Source organism: Neovison vison, chromosome 5 (assembly GCF_020171115.1).
Source record: "Neovison vison isolate M4711 chromosome 5, ASM_NN_V1, whole genome shotgun sequence".
Taxonomy (NCBI): domain Eukaryota; kingdom Metazoa; phylum Chordata; class Mammalia; order Carnivora; family Mustelidae; genus Neogale; species Neogale vison.
In genome coordinates, this window is record NC_058095.1 from 19,097,911 (window position 1) to 19,124,440 (window position 26,530).

The 26,530-nt window shown below is 52.7% G+C and overlaps 1 protein-coding gene across 2 annotated transcripts; it reads left to right on the plus strand.

The window, feature by feature from the left end:
- Positions 1 to 5,894: 5,894 nt before the first annotated feature.
- MEOX1 (mesenchyme homeobox 1) lies at positions 5,895 to 26,530 on the plus strand. 2 transcript variants are annotated; one of them, XM_044250401.1, is made up of 3 exons: positions 5,895 to 6,790; positions 23,044 to 23,216; positions 24,559 to 24,771. In XM_044250401.1, the coding sequence occupies exons 1-3, from the start codon at positions 6,322 to 6,324 to the stop codon at positions 24,679 to 24,681; spliced, it is 765 nt and encodes a 254-aa protein (XP_044106336.1). In that variant the 5' UTR covers positions 5,895 to 6,321; the 3' UTR covers positions 24,682 to 24,771. The 2 variants fall into 2 exon arrangements, with proteins under 2 accessions (XP_044106336.1, XP_044106337.1); XM_044250402.1 differs by lacking the exon at positions 23,044 to 23,216 and having other exon boundaries at positions 24,559 to 26,530.

Genomic DNA, 26,530 nt, shown 5'->3' on the forward strand with positions numbered 1-26,530 from the left:
CCAGAACCACCTTCCCACCTGGACCCTGGCTGGGGAGAGGCACATTCCTTCAGCAACCTCCGGGCCCAGGCAGAGGAGAGCACTGTGGAGGAGACCCCCACCACCCCCACCACCCCCACCCACACAGCCCTCACAGCCACTCACAGCTGTGGTTACCTGCGCTGATTTCTGTTTTAAAAAATACTGCTGGATAAACAGTGAGGGAAACCCGAGCTCTTCCCACACCACATAAATCCCCGGTTTGCTGTCCTATCTGGTTAGCTGGTTCCCCCACTCCTCAAATAATGGCACTGCCGCCTCACAGGGGAAGGCTACAAAAGTGTACCCCGGGAAGTGGGGGGCGGCTCCAGGGTCTCCCAGACTTGAGCCCCAACCAGCCCTGTGGCCACCCTGCTTCTCTCGTTCAGCACTCACTGCCCCGGGGGTGCTCACCTTTGTCCTCATTCCCTCCACCTGCTTGCCCTTCCACCTCCCTGCTACTTTGTCTCATTCAAAAGGCCTCCAAGGGAGACCTTACTGGGGGACCCTGAACTCTAACTAGCCTAGATAGCCACCCCCAGAGGCAGACCTACCTGATGGCCTGCCACCCCTCCCCCTGGCAGGCTCCCCAGAACGCTCCTTCCTTCCAGAGCCCTTGGTCAAAGTGCACATACCTTGGCTCAGAAGGTTAAGGCCACATGGGTGGCTCTGTGGTCAAGCCTCTGCCTTCGGCTCAGGTCATGATCCCAGGGTCCTGGGATCGAGCCCCGCATTGGGCTCTCCCCTCAGCAGGGAGCCTGCTTCCCTTCCTCTCGCTCTGCCTGCCTCTCTGCCTACTTGTGATCTCTGTCTGTCAAATAAATAAATAAAATCTTAGAAAAAAAAAAACTCTTTAAAAAAGAAGAAAGTTAAGGCCCTGGCCCTGGTTAAGAAGATTTGTTTTGCCTCAGATGAGGGTTGCTGGATTTGGGTGGGGCAGGGAGGGGGCACGGGAAAGATCCCCAGTGAAATTGAAATTTCAGGGAAGCAACAAATAATGTTTAGCCCAAGTATGTCCCAAATATTATGTGGAAAATACCCACTGGGCACCCTGTATTTTCTCCAGCTGCCCTACCTTATCGACTTTCTCTGAGGAGAAGGGCCTCTGCTGGGGAAGAGGAGGCTGGGTTTGAGGGGGCCAGCCTCCCTCGAGGCTACGGGTGGCCAGGTGACAGGTGGCAGGTGCTGGCCAATGGGGCTAAGATCAGTTGTGGACCAGCACTTCCAGCAAGCCCCTTTGAATGGGGTAGAGAGGTGGGGAACTCTTGTAGGTCCTTCCCTCTTCCTGCCACTTGAAATGCCGACGGGACAGCGGAGCTTGAACCACCAGCTGGATGAGGAGACCCTTGGAGGCAGGAGGCAGAGAGAGTGACGGTGCGTGTGGCCCTGATGACGTGGGTGAATGGCCATCCCCAGCTGGACAGCCACCTCGGACTCCTTTTCTTGGCGAGAATAACAGACGCTGTGTGCATTTCCCCTTCTGTTATTCTGATAAACTTGGGTCTCCCTACGTGACCCAAGTTCCCCTGTCCCTTCCCTGTCGGGGGCCCCATCCCCCTCAGGGACACCGTCCTACCCCTGTGCAAGTCAACAGGCACCCCAGCTCCTTGAGAAGCCCAGAAAGGGCCCTGTTTCCGGAGCACATTCCGAATGTCTGTACCTCCTGTCTTCCGTGAGCTGCTGCTGTTCAGTTGGGGAAACTGAGGTCATCTGTCCTCCAAGAGCCAGGGCTCTGATGCAGGCCCCTGAGTGCACTGTTGGGTTTTCCACTCCTCCGCCCACAATCTTGGGAGCAGACAAGTGACAGGCAGCACCAGAGATAAGCACACAAGAGAAAACTTTCATCCGAGGTGGCTAGCTCTGTTGAACTCTGGTGATTTCGAGGCTGTAGGGAAAGACCCCGTCGTCGATTCCCGAGGGCAGAATGCCCCGGTCCCAGCTTGCAGGTTTCGCAGAGGCATCTGTTACCATCATGAGAATTGTATTCTGGGCTTTATTCCCTTCTCTCCCAACCATCCTATTATCTGAGTCTCACAAAATCCCCATAGAGCAGTAACAATCGTGCTGCCTCAAACCCAAGAAGCGGGGTGCCTGGCTGGCTCAGTCGGTTGAGCGTCCAACTCTTGATTTTGGCTCAGGGCGTGAGCTCAGGGCGGGTTCTGCCCTCAGTGGGGAGTCTACTTGAGATTCTCTCTCTCCCTCTCCCTCTGCCCCTCCACCCTACTCCCAGGCACTCTCTCTCTCAAATATATAAAATCTTAAAAATAAAAAGGCCTTGCAAGAAGCCAAGGGTATACACATTCCAGATAAATCCCAGGCCCAGGAGTAAACGCCCTGATTCAGAAACATTTCTGCCATATTCAGAACTTGTCTGTCTCCTGTCCCATCCTTAATGGAGGAGGAAGGAAAAGTTTCTCCCCACTTTACAGATGAGGAAACTGAGGCTCAAGTAATAAAGTGAGCTGCTCAAAACCATGCCACTTATTCATGGCTGAGCTGAGACTTGAACCCAGACTCTCCTGGTTCCCAAGGCCAAGATCATGACCTTCTGTTGGGTTGCCTTAGAAGAAGGTATTGAGGGGTGCCTGGGCTGCTCAGTGAGTTGAGCCTCTGAGACTTGGTTTCCGCACGGGTCATGATCTCAGGTGCCCTGCGTTGGGCTCCACGTTCAGTGGGGAGTCTGCTTGGGGATTTTTCTTTTTTCTCCCTCTTCCTCTGCCCCGCCGCCTGCTTTGTTTCTCTCTCTCAAAATAAATAAAATCAATCTGAAGAAGAAGAAGAGGAATAGGAAGAAAAGGAAGAGGAAGAAGTGGGGGGAGGTATTGAGGGGTTAGGCTGGGCCATCTTCACCCTCCAAGAAGACGTGACCTGCCCGGTGCTCTGGCAGGGTAAGGAAAGAGAAGGCACAATGAGCCTCACCTGCTTCACCCACTACCATCAGTCAGCTCTGGTCACAGACATCCCTTCATGTAGCCTCCAAACAGCCACAAGAGGCTAAAACTGTCATCTCCCTCTTGCCAGTGGGGAAACTGAGGCTCAGAAGAGGGATGTGACTTGCCTGAAACCGCTGAGCTGTTGAAAGGCCAGGCCCCACCTCGTGCCCAGCCCCAGACCCCAGGCTCCCCCCAAGACACCCTGTGGCTCCAGGCACAGGTGGGTGGGGTGCCTAGCACACAGGGAAGCAGGTCCGGTCCTTGGCGCCAAGGACAAGCCTGCTTGTCTCACAATGGGGGAAATTCCAAAAGTTCCTTGGGATGGCTCAGGTGTGGCCGACCATCCTCCTGACGCACGTTCTTCCTCTTCCTCCTCCTGCCACCCCAACAACAACCAGAAGCGGGGTCCCCTCCCTTCCTGAAAACCCTGCTCCCCTTGGCCGCACAGTCACGGGGCTTTTTTTCCACAAACAGCCACTTCCATCCATCTCTGTCTGGGGGCCTGCGGGGCCCAGAGGGGGAAATGCTGACTTGGAGGAGGTTAAAGGTGCTGGTTCCCGGCCTTCATCTAACAAATGGGCTGCCGTGAGGGGAGGGACTGTTGTTTTTTCCTGGCCTCTGAAGAGAGGCCTGTCAGGAAGATGTAGAGGCCTACGGGGGCCTCCTGGCCGCGCCCCGCGGGGCGGCTGACAGACGCAGGCAGCTGCTCGGGCTCCGGGGTGCAGGGGGTTGCCGGGCCTACCCGAGTGCACTGCACCCCTGCCGTGCCCCTCTCACTGCACCCCTGACCCCTCGGCCCACCCCTTCCTAGAGGCCAAAGGCCGTGGCTGGGCTTCCCTGGGCTGGGCCTCCCTGGGCTGGGCTCCCCAGGCCAGCTGCAGAGGCCCAGGAGTCCAGTTACAACCACTGGGAGGTTTTCCTGGGGAAGCTAACAGGCCAGGGCTTCCTCCCAGCCTCCTATGGATTCTTCTAGAGCCCCCACAGCCTGGAGCCCCTCGAGGGACTGCACAAGGCTGTGCAGTACAATCTCCTCAGCGCTCCTCCCTCACAGTCTCTTTTTGGAATCCTCGAGTTAAGGAGAAAGAGATAGGCGAATAAGGGACCGTGATTATCTACCCACCTTCTCAGGCTCCACGTCCCAGAAATGACTCCTTTAGATTCTCAGGTGTTTGTGGGGTGGGCATTCAGCGGGGTTCAGAATCCTGGGTCTTCCAACCTCCTGGCTGTGTGTCCCCGGGCTCGTTACACAGCCTGCCTGTGCTCCCAAGTCTTCTTCTGAAACGTGGGGCTGATGAGAAAAGCACCTGTCTCACAGTGCTTTTATGGGGATCTCTTGGGGGAATGTTGTGCGGTGCTGAGGTCTCTGGGCGAATGTCAGCAGAAGAAATAGAAGCTCGGGGAGAAGCGGTGTCTTGTCTCAGGGCACGTCGCTGGGAAGAAGCAGACCCAGGATTTGAACCCGCACCTTTTGAAGCCCACAATCCACGCTCCTTCCTCTGCGTCAAGCTGCCCCAGACGGGATGCCTGAGGGCAACTCCTGGTTCTGCCTTTTCTTCGCTGTGTCCCTCTGACTAAGCCTCATTTTCATTTGTAAAATATTGAACATAATTCTTAATTGACCCATAATAGGAGAGTCATGAAGTCCAGAGGAGAAACGTGTGTGTAACAGCTAAGTCCCCAGGCAAAGCAGAGAGATGAGTCTGATTCGTGGCAGTGATCCCGTCTCTTCTCCTGGTCTCCAACACCATGCTCATTCCAGAAGCCCGATGCCAGTTTCATGAAGAGTGCATGCGCAGCCTCCAGGCTGCAGGGCTGAGGCCCTTGGGCCCTCCTGGCATCTTTGGAACCAACCAGCATGCAGTGATGTCCGTGCCCATTTCGGCCCTGATCCCGCTGCTCTGGGCCATGGAAAGATTCAGTGGGAGGGGAGCTCTGGCCCGTGTGCTTGGAATGTCAACCTCCCAGAAATTATATTAACCCTCCTGAGAGACCAGCAGGGCATGGGGATCAAGTAGACTGATGAACCAGTTGAAAGGGGAGTTGGTCCTCATGTGACAGGCACAGGCCAGGAAGACCCCATGGTCGTTTTCCAAAGAGAACTCCTTTGGGAATGAGCATCCCCCTGATTCCTATTTCCACGCCCCAGATTCCATAGAAGCTGTGGCCTCGGGGGCCAGGGTAAGGGAAGCAGGTGGGTGGAAGTGAGGGGGCCCTGGAGAAACTTGCAGAACCTTATCTAGGAGCCTTCTCTTTGCCATGGATAAAAACGACTTGAAACCCCCCTAGCGAAGAGTGTGGCTAATTGGCATGTAAGTCGGGGTTAAAGAACGGAAGGAAGAATCTGATTGTTTTTTTAAGTTACCGAGAAAGTGAGAATGTCACTTTGGGCAGAGAGAAATAATTTTTTTCTGGACTGTGTCTTTATGCTATGGACCCTAGTGGGCCGCTGAGACTTGCAAAAAAAGATTTCTTTTAATCCTCCTTCCTCTTTGCGAGCAGCAGCAGAAGGGCCTTTAAATCAAATGCAATCAGCAAACTTGTCTCTTGCACTTAGTTCCTGCCTCACTCCCCGGAATTTGGCACTTGATGGATTCTGGATCTAACTTAAGGCTTTTTCTAAATCCAAGACTTGGGGAATTTTGTTAACAGCGCAATAAAATAACTTCATAGCATACGGGAGGCACATTAAAGACGTGGTGTGTGTGTGCTGCGCTCTCTCTCTCTCCTTAAAATTAAAAAAAGAAATACAGACAATGTTTCTTTAAAAGTCTCCATCTGCAAATCCCATTAGATGTGCATATAAGGTTTCTGATGATTAATAGTTCCCTGCTCGGGTTTTGGTTGGAGGGGATCGTGTGTGTGCTGGTTAACCCCTCCCTCTCCTCTCTCACGTTTCACTTCAGAAATTTGTCACTCTCTCCCCACCGCAGGATTTAAATTGTGTCTCGCAGCCCTGGGGCCAGCCCTCTGCAGCCACTTGCTGCAGGCTCCAAGACAAGCACTCATCAGCGGGTGCGTCTGGGCTGCCACCGTGAAAATGTTTAGTGTCATCGGCGACCAGTACACATCCAGGGGACCCCACTAACGCGGGCTGTTGTGTAGGGGGCGGGGGCAGGAAGCCTGGAGCGAGGTCTGACCTAGGTGTGTGTGCACACACATCCGAACAGCTGACCACCCGTGTGTGTACTTGAAGGAGAGACTTGAGTTTTGGTTTTTGTTTTGGTTCCTGGGGTGAATTTTCTCCAGAACGTTTCCCCCTCTTATGTATTTATTTATCTTTTTTTTTTTGCATTTTTAAACAAATCTGAATATTAAAAAGTGTGAGAATTCAAACTTTGAAAAGACCGAGGCGCACAGCAGCGGACGGCAGATGGATCCCGTGGCCAGCAGCTGCCTGAGGAACCCCCACCCCCCGGCCCCGGGCTGGGGCTGCCTTCGAAATCCCCACGCTGAAGCCAGTGGGGGCTCAGGGCTGCCCCACTATCCGCCAACGCCTTTCTCCTTCCACCAGAAACCCGACTTCCCGGCGACAGCGGCGGCAGCGTACCCCGACTTCTCGGCCTCCTGCCTGGCAGCCACCCCACACAGCCTTCCCCGGGAGGAGCGCATCTTCACTGAGCAGCACCCCGCTTTCCCACAGCCCCCCGACTGGAACTTCCCCATCTCAGAGGCCCGGCGCAGGCTCAATCCGGGCCCAGCTGGGGGCTCCAGGGAGATGGGGGCCAGCAGCCCAGGCCTGGTGGACACCACAGGAGGCCCCTGCGAGGACTACGAGGTCCTCGGGAGCACTGGCCAGGAGACGGAGAAGAAGTCAACCAGACGGAAAAAAGAGAGTTCAGGTATGTGGCTGAGGAGCCGCTGAGCGTTCCTTTGCTAAGTGGCTGACCCTCTCTGAGCCGAGCTGCTCTGACCATGAATTGCAAACAGTATGGGGTTTCTTCTACTCAGAGCTCTAGGACTCTCTGGTCACGGGGATTGCATCTGGGCCCCCAGCACTCCCGCACCCCAGGAAGATTATGCCAGCAAGTGAATGAAATAAGATCCACAGAGATTGGGAGGATATGTAGGATGGAGTCTCGGTGCGGGTTGGCAAGGGCTGGAGAGGGCTTTCCTGAATTCGGGCTGCCTCGGAGTCATGCTTCTCCCCCTGCCCCCCCAGTCCCCCCGGCAGGCTCCAAATGGTCCCGGAGCCAAAGGGTTTGCTCACTGGGTGGGGGAGTCAGCTGAGATGGGAGCTGGGAGGGCTAGGAGGACCAAGGCTGGAACCCCGCAGTGTCAGAGTCAGGACCCTCTGTCTCCAGGAGCCTAGAGGCAGAGAAGCAGGCCTAGGGCTGAGACAGGAGAGGCAAGGGGGGAGGAGGAGATGGAGTGCAGAGTTTGGGGACAGACTGCCCACGAGATACCTGGGCCAAGAGGGCAGCTCAGCGTGCTAAGGTCTGGGCAACCTCCAGGGGGTCCTCCTGAAGGACCACCAGCCTTGGGAAAGTCAGGGAGGCAGGCAGCCAAGGGCTAGGCCTGGACCTCAGAAAGCAGGTGGTGCCCAGCTCGGTGCCAGAGCCCCAGAGGCCAGAGGATGGAGCCGGCCTGCTTGTTAAGATCCCAGCTACTGTCCCTCTCCTCCCTGTGGTGGGGACGTGTGTCCTCATCTCTCCATGGGGCCCTCCTGTCTTCTCACGTTGCCCCATCACCTTCTGTCTGGTGTCCTCCTGACAGCTGCCCCCCGGAGCAGAGTCTGTCTGTCTGAACCCGGAGAGGGCTTTCCTCGCAGGGCTAACCAGCGGCAGGCAGAAAATGAGAGTGCCAACCAACCAGTGAGAACACGTTGGGCTTGCAGAGCACTTCCCGTGTAACACAGATGTCCCAAGCAGCATCTTTTCCACCCGAACACTGGCCAAGGCTGGGGAGGGGACGGGGTGGGGATGGGGATGGTGCAGAGATGAATACGGAGGTCTCACCCCCAGAGGGCTCAGACTGAGAGGGAGGAGAAGGCTGCAGATGCCTGTCTGGCAGTGGCTGGGCTAGGATCGGGGATGGGTTCAAGGTGCTGCAGGTACAATCAGGGAGGGGTTGAAGGTGCTGCAGAAAACACACGTCAGCTCCTCGCAGTCACACCCCGTGCGCGAAGTAAGCCCACGGGTCTCACCAGTATCTCTGCCCTGTACGTGTGGAAGGGGGGGGACAGAGAGTTTGAGGAGGATACTGCCAGAACAGGGTCTAGAGAGCGCCCCCCCCCCATCTGGATGAGCCCAGGATTTGTCTGGGTCTAGCATGAAAGTCCAGGGTCCCAGGAAACCCCTCAGTCCCAGAGCAACCCTGGAATCAAGTTCAAGCTTGGACCTCAAAGCCCAAATCCCACACCCTTCAGCAGATTTCAGGCATAGTCCTCATTTTGAAATATTTGGTCTCCATGCTTCAAGAAGCCCCTTCCCGTGCTCAACCGTGGCGGGCCACAGCCGAAGAGGAGGGCCCTTTAAATCCCCGGCTGGTTAAATCCTCAACTCTTCCTAGCCCCAGCTGGAGATGTGCCGAGATAGGGCACTTTCTGCTTCTCCTCGCCAAGGGGCTCTCAACGACTTGGCTGTGTGCCTGGCTGAAGAGCTCTCCCCGCCCAGGCTCCTACTCCTCAGAGACCCTCCATCTCTGCCCACACCTCTGTTGGCCGCATCTAGCCCCTTTCCAGGGGCCTGGGAGCCGAGGCACTGGAAGGCACAGGCCAAAGGGCTGGGCTCAGGCACAATCATTCTGCATTCCAGCAAGCCTCACGTGGGCCTTGTTTCCTTTGGGCCGGTGGTCCGTGGCACTGCCTTAGGGAGGGAGCATACGTGTCAAACAGCTGGACATCCCAAGAGCACGTGGACACCTTCCACTGAATGTCCTGCAACTCTTGGGGTAAGGTGGGGCAGGGGGCCGTTCTGACCCAGGAGCAGCCCCAGGAGCAGCAGCAATGGCAGCAGTCAGGCAGGGCACAGAAAGCTGGGTTTCATTCATTCTCTGGGGATCCAGACCTGCTCTGTGTTCAGCATGGGCATCTTTCTGTCCCCGCCTGCTGCCTGAGTTTCCTTTGGAACTGACCTGGAGGGGGAGGAGGTAGGAAAGATCAGCTTCAGAAGAGCCTGAAGGGAGGGAAAAGCAGAGGCGCAAGGCCCCCAACAAACTCTAGGATTCTGGAATCCAAGAGACAAACCCACAGAGAACCCGCATCCCACTCCACCAATCCCAAGCCACCGCGTGGAGTCTCAGTTTAAACTTTCGATGTTTTGTTCCTCACAGATTGGTTTGCATTCATTTTGATTTCTTAAAACACTGCATTAAAAATATTATTCGTCTTGATGACTGAGGGGTTTTGACACCACTCGCATTTTGCTGCCCAACGTGAGTGCCTCGCGTGCCTCACCGTGGCCCGTGCTAAGCTGTCTCTAAAGGTTAACCAGCCATCCATCAGAGATGTGTTTTCCATAGTTCTCCACGGGCAGGTCGGCCAGTGGGCCTGTCGGCACCACAACCTTGGGCTGCAGGACTTTGGAAAACTTCTTAATTTTTTGGAGCCTCCATTTTCCCAGCTGTAAAATGGGATCCTAACAAAAGCACCTTCCCTACAGAGTCACTGTGAAGGTTTAAAGCCGTGACCTGAGAGATTAGCGCTGTGCCTGGCACGTGGATTCCATAAGGGGCAGCTCTGAGCGTGATTAGGCCCGTATTTCCAGAACCAACCTTCAGAACAGAAGCAGGGAGGGGGTGGTCAATGGAACTGAATATTTCAAATACGCTGACTCAGGAATTCCTGAATCGGGGGTATAAGACCTTGGAACTCCTTGCAAGCATCGTTGGTCCTCAAATCCAGTTATCATTTAGGAGATTGGAACCCAGAGATCTGCTGGAGAGGCTGGCGGGGTGAGGTGTGCCGAAAGGCTCCCGCACCGGCTGGCAGAGGAAGCTCCAGCTACAGAAAGTTACTGGAAGTTTGATTCAAGAGGAACGTTCTCTCTTCTCCCCTCTCCTTCTGCCAGCCCCAGCTGCTCCCCTGTCATTCCCACTCAAAGTGGAGCTGATTTGCTCAAGTAAATGACTAGGAGAGCGGGAGTCCCTGGCGCCCACTCAGAGACCTTCTGTGTGTTCACAGCACAGAACTGATTCAGGAGACCATCACCGCAAACACGCCCAGCCCCAGGCCCTTGGGTGTTAAAGACCCCTGCTGGCAGGGACAGCTGCGAGGCCCACTGTTGTTTGCCCCCGATCTGTCGATCCGTCTCGCTACCGTGGTTGTCTTTAATTTATGGGAATGAGGGATTTCGCGGTGATTTCCTGGCGGGGTTCAAGGGAAGGTCGCGCGTGATCCGCCTGACTGTAGGTGAATCCGATCGCCCGCCTGGGAGAGCCCCTGTGCTTGGGCTCGGCCCTGCTTGCCGCCGGTGCTTTCCCTGCCTTCCTCAGACTCGCTTTGTCCCGTCCCCTTGGCCTCCACGTGGGTGCCTTCCCAGGCTTACCCTTCCTCGATTTCTCCCCTGTGAGATATGATTCCCCACCTGCCTCTGTGTAGCTACACGAACCCGCAATTGCTTCTGAGGTTTATAAACTCTCCCCAAATCGGCCTCTTTCTCCAACCTGCTGCCTACAGCGCCCTACCCCCACCTCCCCCCGTCCTGCCTTGCTTCAGGCTTCCTTCCCGTACTTCTACTCCTCTGCCTATGGAAGCCCTCATTTTATCCAGCCCAAAAGCCACCCCCCTCCAAGAATCTCTCCTCTCTTTTTTTTAAATGTATGGCTCTGCTTGTCTCTAACATCATTTCAGTGAAAGCTGTTGAAAAAGTTGCAAGTTTCAGTTTTCACTAGAACGGGTCCTGATTTTCTAAATAGATAGCTCCTAAATAGATAACTTCATAAAGGAACTCTTCTGAGATTTCTTACCATGTGACATCTTGTATTCGAAATCTCCTCTTTTAAAGATTTTTTTTTTAATTTATTTATTTGACAGAGAGAGATCACAAGTAGGCAGAGAGGCAGGCAGAGAGAGAGAGAGGAGGAAGCAGGCTCCCTGCTGAGCAGAGAGCCTGATGCGGGACTCGATCCCAGGACCCTGAGATCATGACCTGAGCCAAAGGCAGTGGCTTAACCCACTGAGCCACCCAAGCGCCCAAATCTCCTCTTTTAAAATGGTGGCTCAGTCAGTGGACCGTGTGACTCCTGATCTTGGGGTCATGAGTTTGAGCCGCACGTTGGGTACAGAGAGTCCTGAGAAATAAAATCTTTGAGAAAAGTAAATAAGTGAATAAAAATTGTGATAAAAAACATAACATAAAATTCACCATCATGATCATTTTTAAGTATATAGTATAATAGTATGAACTATAAGCACACTGTCCTGCAACAGATCTCTAGAACTTTTTCATCTTATAAAACTGAACCCCGGAGCACCTGGGTGGTTCAGTGGGTTAAGCCTCTGCCTTCGGCTCAGGTCATGATCTCAGGGTCCTGGGATCGAGCCCCGCATCAGGCTCTCTGCTCAGCAGGGAGCCTGTTTCCCTTCCTCTCTCTCTCTCTCTCTCTGCCTGCCTCTCTGCCTACTTGTGATCTCTCTCTGTCAAATGAATAAATAAAATCTTTAAAAAAAAAAAAAAACTGAAACCCTATATCCATTGGGAAACAGCCCACCTTTTCCCTCTCCCCCAGGCCTAACAAATAACGATCTATGTTCTAGAAGTTTCTTAGAGTTAGACTACTCTAGGTTTCCAGTCTGCCTGAGGCTTCGCAGGGGTGGTGGCCAGAGTAGGGCTAATGTGGGACAGTACCATTATATTGGATGAGCAATAAATAACCAGCTCGCTTTGCCTTTTAATAGCAAGTATTATTAAAGACCGATGTAAAAAAAGATTGAGACTACTTTCAATTTTTCAGACAGGTGGAATCATGCAGTATTTGTCTTTCTGTGATTGACTTATTTTACTTAGCACAGTGTCCTCTGGGCTGTAGCAGAGAAAGGTGTTCCTTCTTTAAGGCCGAATTATATTCCATGGTTAGCACAGACCACATTTTCTTTATCCATTCATCTGTTGATGGACAGACATTTGCGTTGCTTCCTAGTTGGTTATTATGAATAATTCTGCAATGAACATGGGTGTGCCAATATCCCTTCAAGACTGGGCTTTTGAGTTCTTTTGGACATATACCCAGATGTGGAATTGCTGGATCCTATGGTAATTCTATTTGTAATTTTTTAAGGAACTCCCCTACTTTTTTCCATATGAGGTGATACCTCATCGTGGTTTTTTGTTTGTTTTGTTTTGTTTTGTTTTAAGATTTTATTTATTTATTTGAGAGAGAGGCAGTGAGAGAGAGCATGAGCGAGGAGAAGGTCAGAGAGAAAAACAGACTCCCCATGGAGCTGGGAGCCCAATACGGGACTTGATCCCGGGACTCCGAGATCATGACCTGAGCCGAAAGCAGTCGTCCAACCAACTGAGCCACCCAGGCATCCCTCATCATGGTTTTGATTTGCATTACCCTAATGCTTGGTGATGTTGAGCATTTTTGCATAGGCTTGTCGGCCAATTGTAGATCTTCTTTGGAGAAAAGTCTGTTCAAGTCCTTTGCCCATTTTTTAATTGGATTGTTTGACTTTTGTTGTTGACTTGTAGGAGTTCTTTATATATTCTGGATATTAATCCCTCATCAGTAAATGGGTTGCAAGTATTTTTCTCCCACTCTGTAGATTGCCTTTGGATTCTGCTGGTTGGTCCCTTTGCTGCATAGATGTCTTTAAGTTTAATGTAGTCCCATTTCTCTGCTTTTGCTTTTGTTGCCTGTGCCTCTGGTGTTTTATTCACAAAATCATTGCCAAACCTAATGTCATGAAGATTTCTTCCCTATATTTTCTTCTAGGAGTTTTATAGTTTTAGATCTTATGCTTAGGTCTTTAAGCTGTTTTATTTATTTTTTTTTTTTTTAAAGAGAGAGAGAAACTGCATGGTGGGGGCAGGGGCAGAGGGAGAGAGAGAATCTTAAGCAGACTCCAGGCCCAGCAAGGAACTCGATGCAGGGCTCAATCTCACAACCCTGAGACAATGACCTGCGCCAGTAACAAGTCAGATGCTTAGCAGACTGAGCCACCCAGGTGCCCCTTTAATCTTTTTTTTTTTTTTATTGAATTAGAATTAGAATTTAAGGTGCCCCTTTAATCTTGAGCTATTTTTTTACATGCTGTAAGGTGAGGGTCCAACTTTATTCTTTTGCATGTAGATATCCAGTTTTCCCCACACTATTTATTGAAGGCTGTCCTTCCCCCCCGTACACCCCCATGTACCCTTACCACTTTGTTGAAGATCATTTGACCATATGTGAGAGGGTTTACTTCACAAGTATGTTGTTCCATCATTCTCTATGTCTGACTTTATGCCAATGTCATCCTGTTGTGATTACTGCAGCTTTGTAATATGTTTTAAAATCAGAAAGTGTGGGTGCCTGGGTGGCTCAGTGGGTTAAGCTTCTGCCTTCAGCTCAAGTCATGAGCTCAGGGTCCTGGGATCCATCCCCACATTGGGCTCTCTGCCCAGCAGGGAGCCTTCTTCCCCTCCCCCTGCCTCTGCCTGCCTCTCTGTCTACTTGTGATCTCTCTCTCTCTCTCTCTCTCTGTCAAATAAATAAATTTTTTTAAATATTTTTAAAAAATCAGATAGTGTGAGTCCTCCATCTTTGTTTCTCTTTCTCAAGATTGTTTTGGCTGCTCAGGGTCCTCTGAGATTCCATATGAATTTTAGGATGATTTTTTTTTTTTCTATTTTGGCCAAAAACGCCATTGGGATTTTGATGGGAATTACATTGAATCTGTAGATCACTTGGAGTAAGTGGACATTTTAACATTATGAAGTCTTCCAATCTGTGAAAATAGGATGTCTTTCCACTTTGTAGTGTCTTCTTTCTTTTCTTTCAAAATGTTCTGGAGTTCTTAGCGTACAAGTCTTTTACCTCCTTAGTTAAATTTATTCCTAAGTGGTTTTTTTTTCTTTTTGATGCCACTGTCAATGTAAATTGTTTTTGTAATTTCCCTTTCAGATTGTTCATTGTTCATGGATTGAAACACCGCTGGTCTTTGTGTGATGATGTTCTGTCCTGCAACTTTGCTGAATTCATTCATTAGCTCCGAGAGGGGTCTTTTTTGTTTTGTTTTGTTTTGTTTTGTTGGAATCTTCAGGGGTTTCCATATACAAGACCAGGTCATTTGCAAACCGAGATCATTTTACTCCTTCCTTTCCAATCTAGATGCTATTTATTTATTTATTTATTTATTTATTCTTTCACCTGATTGCTCTGGCCAAGACCTCCAGTATTATGTTGAAGAGAAGTAGCAACAGGGAGCTTCCTTGCTTGTTCCTGATCTTGGAGGAAAAGCTTTCAGTCTTGCATCATTGAGTATGAGTTTGCCTTTCATCCAGAGTTAGAGCCTATGGCTGCCTTTTCCCTAAAATGGTAGTGTCTGGGGGTCCAGGATGGTATATGATTTGCCTTTGCAATCTCCCTTCCCTTGCACCTACTGGAACATTTACCCCAGAAGGAGCTCATGCACTGTCTGCTCAACAGTCTCCATGACAGCCTAGGGTTCATTCATTCATTGTCTCCCCTTCTTTCCAAGAGGGGATCCACCGGCTGGCCTGAGGGTTCCCCCCAAGTGTGATGCACTTCTGTAAAATGCATCAAGACTTTTCTAGTCTCGCTCATGAAACCGTGTGCAGGGAGCCCGACTTCGATCATAAAGCCAGCCAGTGTCAGGGCTAGCGCTGGGGTTGGAAAGACACATAACAGCTGCATAGGCAGGCTGGGCTGACTCTTGCAGGAGACTCCACGGGGTACTAAGGTCAGTTCCCAGGTACCAGGGCCACCATAACAGCTGTGGCTGAGCAGTGAGATGGAGATCCACCTTGGTCAGGCGGTTTGGGGGTGCTGTGTGGCTAGGCGGCTAGAGGGCTCAGCTGTCCTATGGACACGTGGCTGTGTTTCCGGGCTAGAGGAAAGGGCACCTTTTTCTAATTTGCAGAGAGGTGTCCTGTGGGTGAGCATCAGCCTTGCCAAGCAGCCCCCCTCCTGGCCTTGCTCCCTCTCCTTAGTGGTAAGCACCAGCTATGAGAATTTCGGGGGGGCGTGGGGGGTTGCATCTTAGTCCATCCAGGTTGCTGTAACAAAATACCACAGACCGGGCAGCTTAAACAACAGACATTTATTTTCTCAGAGTTCTGGAAACTAGAAGTCAAAGCTCAAGATGTCAGCAGGTTTAGTTTCTCTAAAGGCTTCTCTCTTGGGCTTGCAAAGGGTCATATCCTTGTCATGTCCTCTTGTGATCTTTCCTCTGTGTGTGGGCATCCCCGGTGTCTTCCTATGTGTCCTGATCGCCTCTCCTTATAAAGACACCAGTGGGCTTGGATCAGGGCCCACCCTAACCAGTGCTTTATTTTAACCTAATCATCTCCTGGATGATACTATCTCCAGACACAGTCACGTTCTGAGGTCCTGGGGGTTAGGACTTGAACATATTCACGGGGGAGGCAATTCAGCCCATAAACGAGAGGCACAGGGACAAGGACAAGGTTCAAACAGGGGCACCAATGCTCCAGTTAAAAACCCCTTCGTGAAATAGCATCTCACAGGGGTGCGTGACCTCAGAGCTTTCCTGCTCCTGGGTCCCTCTGGTCACTCCAGCTTCCCCATTCAGAGCATCGTTTCTGGCTACAAACAGATCCCTGCATGCTTATCTTATACCTACAGGGAAAAACACTTTTTGGACTAGAAGTGGGGTGTTTGGCAGAGGAAGCAGGAACGGAGGTGATAATGAAATACACAGACAATGTCCGTGTCACTAGGGTCAGCGGAGGGACACAGAGTACAATGCTGGGTGACTCCTACTCAAGCCCACTCCGCTTGCTGGGCTGCAGCTTCCTAAAGGGGGCGGGGCAGGGGGCGGGGATCAGGGACTAAAGTCAAGTGCACTGTCAGGGCAGACCCAGACCATGTCCTGTCCCCATGTGTGGCTTCCGTTCTGTGTGAGCTCAGGCGAGTCCCACACCTCAGAGTCCCGTTCTCTGAACAATGATTGCAGGGCTTACCCCACAGGGTTGCTATGGGACGAGATGGGATCATAGATGTAAAGACACAGCCCACACTTGGTAGCCCCTCAATCCGTTGTTCCCTAACCCACAAAGGAGTCCTCTTCCTTTCAAATTCTTCTCTGGTCCTGGCTGCATCCCAGGTGGCCTGTGCTCAAACCTGGCAAGGCAGGGACCCCAGCACAGAGGGAGCCTTGGAAGCCTGCTACCAGCCAGGCAGGCCTGTGTGTCTGCAGGTTCACGGGTCCAGGGTCCCTGCAGTGCCCGCCGGGGTATGGTCGGAGGGGCCCACAGTAGTAGCAGCCCCTCTCGTTCCAACTCCAACCCCAAAACCCCCAGCGAGGAAGAAGCCAGAGTGGCCAGTGTGGAAGGAGAGGCAGGAACTCCACGTTCCTCCTGCCTCCCGGTGAGAGTTCCTGCCCTTCGCTGTCAGGCAGAGACTGGGGCCCCCATCAGGACCCTAGGCCTTGGCCACTGTCTAAACTCAGAGGCATCAGTGCAAAACCTGCACCCAAGCCCGCTCAGACCCCACCCAGATACAGTCTGGAAGTCAGTATCCACCAAAGCAGCAAAATTCTGACCAGCACCGAAGACACCCTTGGGCTCTAAGGAGGTCAAGGGAGAGGGAGCCTCAGCCCTGCCTACTGCCCTGCCAAGCTGGGGACTCGGGAGTCCTGCCCTACTTGCCTTTTCCTCCGGCTTGAGCAAGTCAGGGCATCTGGGCTCAGGGAGGTGGGGATGATCCCAGAGGCAGAGTAGCTCTTTCTTTCTGAGGGCAGGACTCAAGGCCCCTGCAGACCCCGGGAAGCAGCCCCTTTCCCCTAGTGCCCTCTCTGTTCTCGGAGCTGGCCTTCCCTGGCCTCTGGCCAGGATTCCTCCCCCACCCCCAACCCCAACCCCTAGTTCATGTTTTCCCTATTTTCCTTGAACGCAGTGGTGGAGGAACAGTGTGATCAGTGAGGCCTGGTCCTGAAGCCCATGCTTCCTTTGGTGACAGCTGAGGACGACATCTGGAACGTATAACACAAACAAAGTCCAGAGCTGCCCATGCCTCCCCCTGACCCTGCTCAGAAGCTGGCTGCTGTGCCCCCACCATTTCCACTGCCTCTGTTGGCCTTCACCTCTCCACTCCCCCATTCCACAGCCCCCCACACCCCATCTCATCGCCCATCCATTCCCTCAGTATCCTTAGTACCACCTAGCTGCCCTGCCCCACCCCGCAGGAGACTCTCAGCAAAGTCTACTGTAGCACCAGGCACTTCCTTTCCAGAAAAATCGGCTTCTCTCCTAGAAAACATACTTTGAATTCCCCAGCCCGCGGCTGGGCTCCTCGAAGAGGCTGGGAGCCCTTCCCAATGGCTCTTCGGGCACCTACAGGAGAGACCAGGGGCCCAGACACTAAGGTTTGTGGGCCTCAGTGGGACCCAGTGAGAAAGGAAGCTGGGGAGGTCTTGGGGGAAAATGGCCAACTGTCTCGGGCTGGTTCCATCTGGGTCCTATTTCGATGGGTTTCGCTGCTCCTGAAGCTGAAAGTATTAGAACTAACAAGATGTCAAAGGCCAGCACTATGACAGCCCAAGAAGCCACAGACACCATTTTCAGAGGGTTTGCCACGGTCTCCCCTGCTGACATTATGCCCCAGGGATTCCTCTCCCCCTTTCCGCCCTGGACGCACACACAGGCACACCCCTGGGGCGAGCACAGCCTCCATGCTGGCCACCCCCCTCCCAGGGCAGTGTGACATAGTGGCTGCAGCCCCGGACTGGTCCCAGGGAAGTCCCGCAAGCCCCTGAGTGTCTGGGTCTTCATTTCCTCTGTTCAATGGGCTGATGTGGACCTTACCTACCCCTCATTGTACTTAAGAGGACGCAACAGGAAGCAACCTAATTCGTGGAAATAGCTTCCGGTCATGGAAATCTGGGTTTGCAGTCCAGCCCTGTCTTGAGGTCCAGGCTCCCCTGTAAAATGGAGAGGTGCCCAGAGATCAGCTCTAAGTCTCTTCCGGTGGTACTTAACTGTTCTATGATGCCTACTGTTCTGATTCCGTAGCATACATGAAAGCCCCCAAAGACGGTTACCCCTGGGGAAAAGAGATCCATTGTCAACAGCACGTGGCTTTCTATCTTGGTCTTGGAGAGACATTTGTGTTAAACTCCGTGACAATTGGGGAGTAAGGAGACAGGCCTCCAAAAAGGCATGTCCCCCAAAGTCTGTCTGAACTTCCTCGAAGCTCCGATAAAGCTGTCTGCTAACTTTAGGAAGGCCTGCCAAAGCTGACAGCTATTTATGAAATCGTTTACCTTGGATGGTGTCAAAGCTGGCGGTGCAGACCGCAATCACGCATACGTCCTGTTTGCATTGCTCTGGGCATATGTTTCCCAATACAGACCCGCTGGCCAGCTCTGGCTCAGAGGGAGGGTCATGCAGGGTCTGGGGCGGGAAGGGGCTCCAGAGCCCGCCCGCTGAGCACCAGCCTCCTCCCTCCGTCTTCCTGGAAGAGACATCCCGGCCTCCTGAGAGAGTAGCAGGGTCAGAACGGCTGGGATGGGACTCTGGTCTGTGCTGGTGACTGTGCCTGGAACTATGCCCCCACTGGGAGCTGATATCGTAGTGACCAGACACAGATCCAAGCAGAGATACCAAGAAGCAGCAGAGAAGGGAAAACCGTTAAAAGGCCAGACGTTGAAGAGACATCCCTTTCACACAACTCTGGTGGTACTGGACAAGCAGCATCTCTAACCTCCACCATGAACCCCCTCGGCAAGGTCATCTCCAGGAGAACCTCTTCTTTTTTTAATTTTTTTATTATTATTTTTTTATTTTAAAAGATTTTATTTATTCATTTGACAGAGAGAGATCACAAGTAAGCAGAGAGGCAGGCAGAGAGAGAGGAAGGAAAGCAGGCTCCCTGCTGAGGGGAGAGCCCGATGCGGGACTCGATCCCAGAACCCTGAGATCATGACCTGAGCCGAAGGCAGGGGCTTAACCCACTGAGCCACCCAGGCGCCCCATCCAGGAGAACCTCTTCTTATGGTTCTTCCAGACAGAGCCTCACCAGCACACGTTACCCATGGCCTTTTACCTTCTCGGCAGCCTTCCGAGCACAGCGTGTGTAGCTGTTCTTGTTTTGCAAAGGAGGAAACTGAAGTTCAGAGAGCTTGCGAGATTTGCCCAAGGTCAGGGAGCTCTTTCTTGGAGCCTGCTCAGACACATCTCCTCCATTCAGCTCGGGGCCGGGAAGCTTTGCACACCAGTCAAAGACAGAAACCCCCGGGCATAGCCCTGACCTTTGAGCTGAAGACCTTGGGAAGACAGGAGAAGACCTGGGACAGAGCACACAGCAAGACCCCAGACCTGACTGAAGGGAGGAACTAGGGGCCCAAACAAGAATATTTGCAACTGGCGGGGCCTCAAGTTCAAGGCCAGGGGTTCTTAACAGAAAAGAGAGTAGGGAGAGAAGAAGAGGATGTCAAGGCTGCATACTGGGAAAGGACTCTGACACACCCTAACCCCCATGCTCCTACCCATGGGGAAACTGAGGCCCAGCATAGGAGGCAGGCACCCGAGCCAAGGTGCACTCTCCTGGGAGGGTAGCGTGCATGTCTGAGTCACGAGCCTGCAGGAAGACTAACCCCTGCCCTCCTCCCAGCCAGAAATGACTCCTGGTTTGTCTTCATCCTTCTTTTCCTATCTTAATAACTATGTTGCAGAACAAAGAGAACCAGAACGTCCACTTCCATTGTCATTGCCAGCCTCCCATACTTCAGGCCCTTTTGTTCATTTCTAACAGTGAGGAGAGGGCTTCTTCCCTGAGAAGCTGATGAGGAACAAGTGTCCTCTGCATGCCACTCTCCCATCCCCTTTCCTAGGTGATGTCCCAGGTTCACTGACTTCCCAGCTCCGGCTTCTCTTCCTATTTCCTCTTCTTTCCCATCCTGAAGCCCAATAGGAGGAGCAGGGGAGGTGGGCAGGGAGGGGCCCAGTTACCAGTCCGAGACCAGCTCAAAGGGGTCCTCTCCCTACCTCCCCTTGTCTCTCTTGGGAGGCTAATGTGGAGAACTGGGGAGGATGGCTGTTTTCTGGGATTCCACAGGCACGCGTGTGCACCTAAACAGGCCTGGGAGACGGGGAGTGGGGGGTGTGGGCATCAACCCAGGACAGAGCCTCCAGGAGCCCTGGGTGTGGAGACCCCGGGGCCAGCCCTAAGCCTGCCGGATGCAGGAGGACCTGAGGCCAACGCTGACCACCGCACCTCCTCTAGTCGGATGAATCTCAGGGCTACAACCCCGCCCAAACTGCTGTGCGCACCAGGCAAGTTCCTGGGCCTCTCTGAGCCTGCTTCCTCCTCTGGATACTGAGTAGAATCTAGCAAACATTTAGCAAGTACTGTGCCAGGTGCAGTAGCAAGTGAGAGAAAGCAGTTTCGTCCCAGGGGGCAGAAAGAGAGGGCTATTAATCAAATTATCACCCAAATCCACACAAGGATGCTAAAGGGGACAATAATAGTACCTCCTCCTGGGGGTGTTTTGTGGAAAGGATTAGATGGATCTGAGGACATAGAAGCCTTCAAGAAAGCACAGCAGGTACTATCCCAGCCCCACAGATGGCATCGTGCCGAGTGGAAGAATTGGAAGAACACGTTTTTTTTCAAGCGCTTTAAAGCATTTTCCAAACCCAAGAGCTGGTCCAGGCTTCCCAGTAAGCCAGGGAAGTATGTGCTTTATTTTCCCCAATTTCTTGAAGAGGCAACTGAAGCCCAGAGAGGTTAAGTGACCTCCTCAAAGGCCCCCAGTGAGGAGATCCAAGGGCATCTTGGTTTTACAACCGCTTGGTGGTGAAAGGGAAGGGTTGCGAACCTCCCTGAGCCCTGGGACGGGAGTGGGTGGGAAATGAGCCAGGTCTCTGCCAGCCGGGATGGACTCCAGGACGGCTGCTCTCCCTCCCTGGGCCATTGTTGGCCAAGGCCTGCGAACTCCGGGGATCCCCCGCCAGCGTGGGGGAGGCTGCGCGTCCTTCCCTCCAGACCAAGCTCCCGCTCCCGCTTCCGGAGGGGTCTGGGCCAGTCTTCTCCCGAGCCCGCGGGACAGACAAACGAGCCATCGGAAGCGCCCCCTTCCTGCCCCGGGCGCGCCCCGCGGGCAGGCAACCCCGACCGTGCAGCCGCTCACCTCCGCTTTCTCTGTTTCCCGCCGGGCCCCGCGATCGCTTTACCGCGCCCCCCCCCCCAATCCACACCGCGCTGGGAGCCGCCACCTCCGCCCTTCTCCCTGGCTCCCGGGCGACGGGAACGGAGACCCTGGAAACTGGAACTCAAGGGACTGAATGGCAAGCAATATAGGGAACTGCGGAGAAGGGACCCGGCGGGCTGAGATTCCCGACGGGACCCGGGGTGCGAAGGGGTCTCCACCTCCCCCACCGGCGAAGCAATGTGGCTGCTTGGAGTGGGGGGAAGGGGAGAGTGGGGGCGGCTTCCCTGCCCTCCCCACCCCATCTAAAAGCCCCCACACAGCGCTCCCAGCGCCCCCCACCCCAGACCAGCCTCCAGACAACAGGGATTCTGCCCCCACCCCGCCCCACCCCAACCCGGGGAGGGGGCATGGGGTCCTTAGGGGGGCAGAGGGTGGGGCCCCGCTTTCAGTAAAGCGCTTCTGAGTCACGAGCCTGCAGGTCTGTAAAAGGACAATGAAAGACTTCCAAACTTTAGAGCCCGGCAGGAAAAGTGGTTCCTGTAGCGGTTCACCGGACACGTGGCCCGCATTGTTAATTGTGTCGGTGTCTTGGTCTCCTTCCCGCGTGCCTCCCCACCCAGCTCCGCGGGCCCAAGTGAAGGAGGAGCCGCCTCTCAGCTTGCTCAGGGCGGGAGAGAACATAGAGTCCCCGTGGGTTGTACAGCACTCTACAGTTTGTAAACCCTTCCTGCGTGGATTTACTTGAACATCACATGAGCCAAACTGTCTGGGTTTGATTTCTGCCTCTGCCAGTCACCAGCGGGACGAACTGGATGAACTTGAACAACTTGCTTAAACGTCTCTGGGTTTAATTTTCTGGTCTACACAGCGTGGGGTTAGTACAAGAACTCACCTGGCTGAGTTATTGGGAGGAGTAAGTGACTAATACCTGTATGGTGCTAGCTCCCCTGCGATTGAGCCATTGAGCCCCTGCTGTGTCTAACGCAGAGCCCAGAACTTTCCAGACTTGGCCCCTCCCGGTATCAAAGGGGGAAAGAGGCTTAAGGCAGCACTTCTCAATTTACATGTGCACACGGCTCCCCTGGGGATCTGGCTAAAATGTGATTCTGATTCAGCAGGTCATGGGCAGGGCCTGAGATCCTGCAAGTCTGACCAACTTCCGGGCCTTGCTGCGAAGAAGTGAGGTCTTAGAGCAGTGGTTTGTAAACTTGACCGTGTGTGTCCCAGTCACCTCAAAAGCTTGTTAAAACAGACTGCTGGGCCCCACCCCCAGAGTGTCTGATTCAGTAGGTCTGGGAGGAGGCCCCAGGATATGCATTTCTGACGGGTCTCCGGTGATGGTGATGTCACTGAGGACAGAGAGCCTCAGTTTTAGAACCTCTTGTCCCACAGATTTATAGCCACTACTAATGTCTAACGGTTGGGGGGCGGGGGTTGGAAGCTGGATAGTAGAAATCATTAAATAGCCAAGAACAGCTTCTCGTGCTTTGGGGATGAAAAAAAGGTCTGGGGTCGGGCTGCCTGGGTGGCTCAGCCTTCAAGTGCTGGACTCTGCTTTCAGCTGGAGTCATGATCCAAGGGTCCTGGAATCAAGTCCCAGGATCGAGGGACCCTGCTCGGCAGGGAATCTGCTTCTCCCTCTATCCCTCACCCCTTTCATGCATGCTCTCTCTCTCTCTCTCAAATAAATAAAATCTTTACTATAAAATAAAAACAAAAACAAGAGAGACAAGGAAAGGCTGTTCTGGCTTTTAAGGACAAAACAAAGGGAACCTCTGCGGCTTCATCTTCCTGTTTGGGATGCTTTCTCCCCAGACAACCAAGAGAACCGAGGGAAACCCGAGGGCGGCAGCAAGGCTCGCAAGGAGAGGACCGCCTTCACCAAGGAGCAGCTGCGGGAGCTTGAGGCCGAGTTTGCTCACCATAACTACCTGACCCGGCTCCGGAGATACGAGATTGCCGTGAACCTGGACCTCTCCGAGCGGCAGGTGCTGTCCGGGGTGGGGATCCCCCCCCTCCTCTGGCCATCCCTCCTTCCCTCTGCTCTCTCAACCCCCCTCCCTTCCCACCACTCCTCCATGAACCTTCTCCTGTGTCTTCTCCCTTGGCCTCGTCCGGTGGTTCTCAAATGTGGCTCTACCTGAGAATCACGGGCAGAGAGATGAATAACACAGATGTCTGGCATTGGAGATTTTTTGCATTGATCTGGGATGAAGCCCAGACGTCCGCGTTTTTCACAGGGCCCCTAAGTGCAGCCAGGGTTGGAACCTCTGATCTGGTTATTCCCAAACTTGAATGTGCACTGGAATCACCTCAGGCCTTGTTTAAAATGTAGGTTCGAAGGGGTTCCTGGCTGGCTCAGTCAGTGGAACAGGTGACTTGATCTTGGGGTTATGGGTTCAAGCCTCATGTTGGGTGTAGAGGTCACTTCAAAAATAAAATAAAAAACTCAAAAAAAAAAAAAAGAAGAAGAAGAAGAAGAAGAGGAAGAAAAAGAAAATGCAGATTCCATAACTCTGAAGACCGACTTTGTAGGAAGAATAAGTGGGCCAGGGAATATGCATTTCTAGTAAGTTCGCCAGGTGGTTCCTGGACACCTCTAAAAAAACTTCCTAGCCCCTTTGTTTGGGGCTTTTCCTCAGAGCATTCAACCCACACCCATGTAAAGTATTGTAATAATAATAATAATAATATTTGATAGCAAATTTCAGTTGATGAGGAGCTCTGCCAGAGTGCTTGGTTTAGAAAACTAAGACTCAGGGGTGTCTAGGTGGCTCAGTGGCTTAAGAAAACTAAAACTCAGATCCTGCCTCTACCACTTCCTCACCCTGTGACCTCTGGGACACGTCTCCTGACTCCGCGTCTCAGGGTCATGACCCCACCTGGCAGGTAATGCTGAAGCTGAGATGAGATAATATGCGGACCAGAGCTATCTAAACTGACAATTGTTTTATGAATGTGCCTGTGGATGAGGTTGGCGAGCCTCTGCTCCCAGACCCTGGGGTAACAGAAGCTAGAGGGAGGAGGGGCTGGCACTGGAGGGGCGGGGCATATGAAAGGGGGTGGGGCCAAATGCCAAGGTGACTTTTAGACCCTGTCCCCAGACCAGCAGTCTTTCTGAACAAAGCTAGGGAAACACAAGACAGACCTCTGGGCAGATTGATGTGTCCTCCCTTTTGTCTCCATTCCTGGTGTCTTTGGAGGGGTGGAGCAGGACAAGCGGAGGTTCAAGCTGGGGTCCGTGGAAGGCAACCTTCTTCCTTGAGCGTCAATGTGGAAGGTAGTTACACCTCCCTTGAAGTGACCAGGTTCCTTTGCTTCCTCTGTCAGGTCAAAGTGTGGTTCCAGAACAGAAGGATGAAGTGGAAGCGTGTGAAAGGGGGTCAGCCTATCTCACCCAATGGGCAGGACCCCGAGGATGGGGACTCTGCTGCCTCTCCAAGTTCAGAGTGAGATTCTCCATGGAGAAAGAAAGACTGAGGACCGAGCCCCCTACCCAGCTACCCACACCCCTGTCCTCACTCAATCCCACCTTCACCTTCTCCCACCCACCCCAGGGCAACCTCTCTACATCTTGCAATGACTCTTAAGCACGAAGCTGTCCAGCATCCCTGGGATCCTGGAAGTTTCCCAGAAAGTTCTATCCAGTTTTGCTCTGTCTTAGCTGCCGCTTCCCCGAGGCCGTTGCTTCTCACAGTTCTCATGGAATCATACAGCAGCCCGACTGGACCCATGCAAATCTGGGGAACATCTCCAGGCACACTGCTGCTCGGGGTGTCTCGGCTGCTGCCACCTCTCCTGCTACCATCTCCCTCCAACACCATCAAGCCCTCCTTCAGGCCTGGATACCACCTGATCTGCTGGGAGGGGAGCCTTGGGACCAGCTAGTGACCTGGGAAAGCAAATGCTCCAAAGGAAGGAAATGACTAGAACACACGTACACACACACTCTAGACCACCCTTCCTTTCTGGGTTCTGTATCTGAGGCTTTGGGGAGTCCTCAGGTGTCCCAAAACCCCAGGGAGAATCAGTATGAGGCGAGTTGAGAAGAGAAACTCAGCTGCTGCCCATCAGACACCCAGTCCAAAGTTGCTGGCTAAGTGAGTAATTTTGTAACACAGGAGAAACAGCTGGGGTGGGTGGTCCCCATGCGGACCTGTTCACATGGGCTTGACTGCGTGGCTGAGAACAGACCCAGGACAGCTCCTGCCTCTTCAGGTCAAATTGGGGACACAGCTAGGACTGCTGAGTTGTACCCCTGAGCCATGGAACAGCTGTTCTTCTTAAGGCCACAGTCTGGGGATTGAACACCTATCCAGATGCTCGCATTATTGAGTTGAGGGCTGGAAAGTGTCCCCCATGTTCCGAGGATGAAGAGATCGCACTAAGCCCCATGAGTGACGGCCTGGAAATGTGGAACCTTGCCGTGGAAGTAGCCTGTGCTTTCAACAGACTCTGTCTGCAAATGGGGAAAAAAAAAAAAAATCCTTCTTTCTCCACGGGATGCATCTGAGCCCTTCCAGTGTGTTCCATGATTGCTGTTAGGATGGGAGGAGCAGCTAAGTTTATGTACGGGGACCGCCCAGATCTTTTAGGATGATGCTCCAGGACAGATGGCCAGACAGGCTGGGGTGACCTGAGCCTTGGAGAGAGACCCCTGTCGGCCTCAATGCTGTGCTGTGTCTCTTGATACCAACTGGGGTTGCAGAGGGAGGTCAGCAAGAGTTTGGAGCTCTTGTGTGTAGATTCAGTCACTCAGATGTAAAAAGAACCCCAGGTCCCCATCCCAAAAGGACAACAGCTCTGGAAAACGATTGCCAAATGAGATGGCTGGTTAGAGCACGTGTCATTTTTTTTCTAAAGCATATTTCATATATTTTCTTAAGATTACGTCAAGTTAACGGTGCAAGGTTAATTCACTTAGTAAGAAAACTCTTGGAGAAATAAAATCCATAGAAGAGGATAGTTCTCGGGCCTTTTTCTTTGCAGAGCTAAGAACCGCATTCTCTGTGTGCAGCCCTCTGAGGATCGTGGGATGATCATCTGGACGATGTCTAAAAACAAAGAAAAAAAGGGAAGGAATCATTTGGACCAAGGTATCCCCCTTTAGGTTCTTCAAAATGTGGGGGTGCAAACATTATCATTGGAAAAACTATGTTGTTCTCCCTTTGCAATTGTGTTGTACTTCTTTCCCTTATAAAATGTTAGCTATCGGGTTGCCTCACCTACGGCTTATCAAATCACTAAAGTTCTGTAAACAGAAGATGAATTCTTTTGTTAATAAAAGAATCTTGACCATAAA

Bases quoted from the DNA above. Each gene is read 5' to 3' on its own strand.
- MEOX1 (XM_044250401.1), top strand. From the start codon at position 6,322: ATGGATCCCGTGGCCAGCAGCTGCCTGAGGAACCCCCACCCCCCGGCC. The intron at 6,791-23,043 runs GTATGTGGCTGA...CTTTCTCCCCAG, and splicing joins ACGGAAAAAAGAGAGTTCAG to ACAACCAAGAGAACCGAGGG. The intron at 23,217-24,558 runs GTGCTGTCCGGG...TTCCTCTGTCAG, and splicing joins TGGACCTCTCCGAGCGGCAG to GTCAAAGTGTGGTTCCAGAA.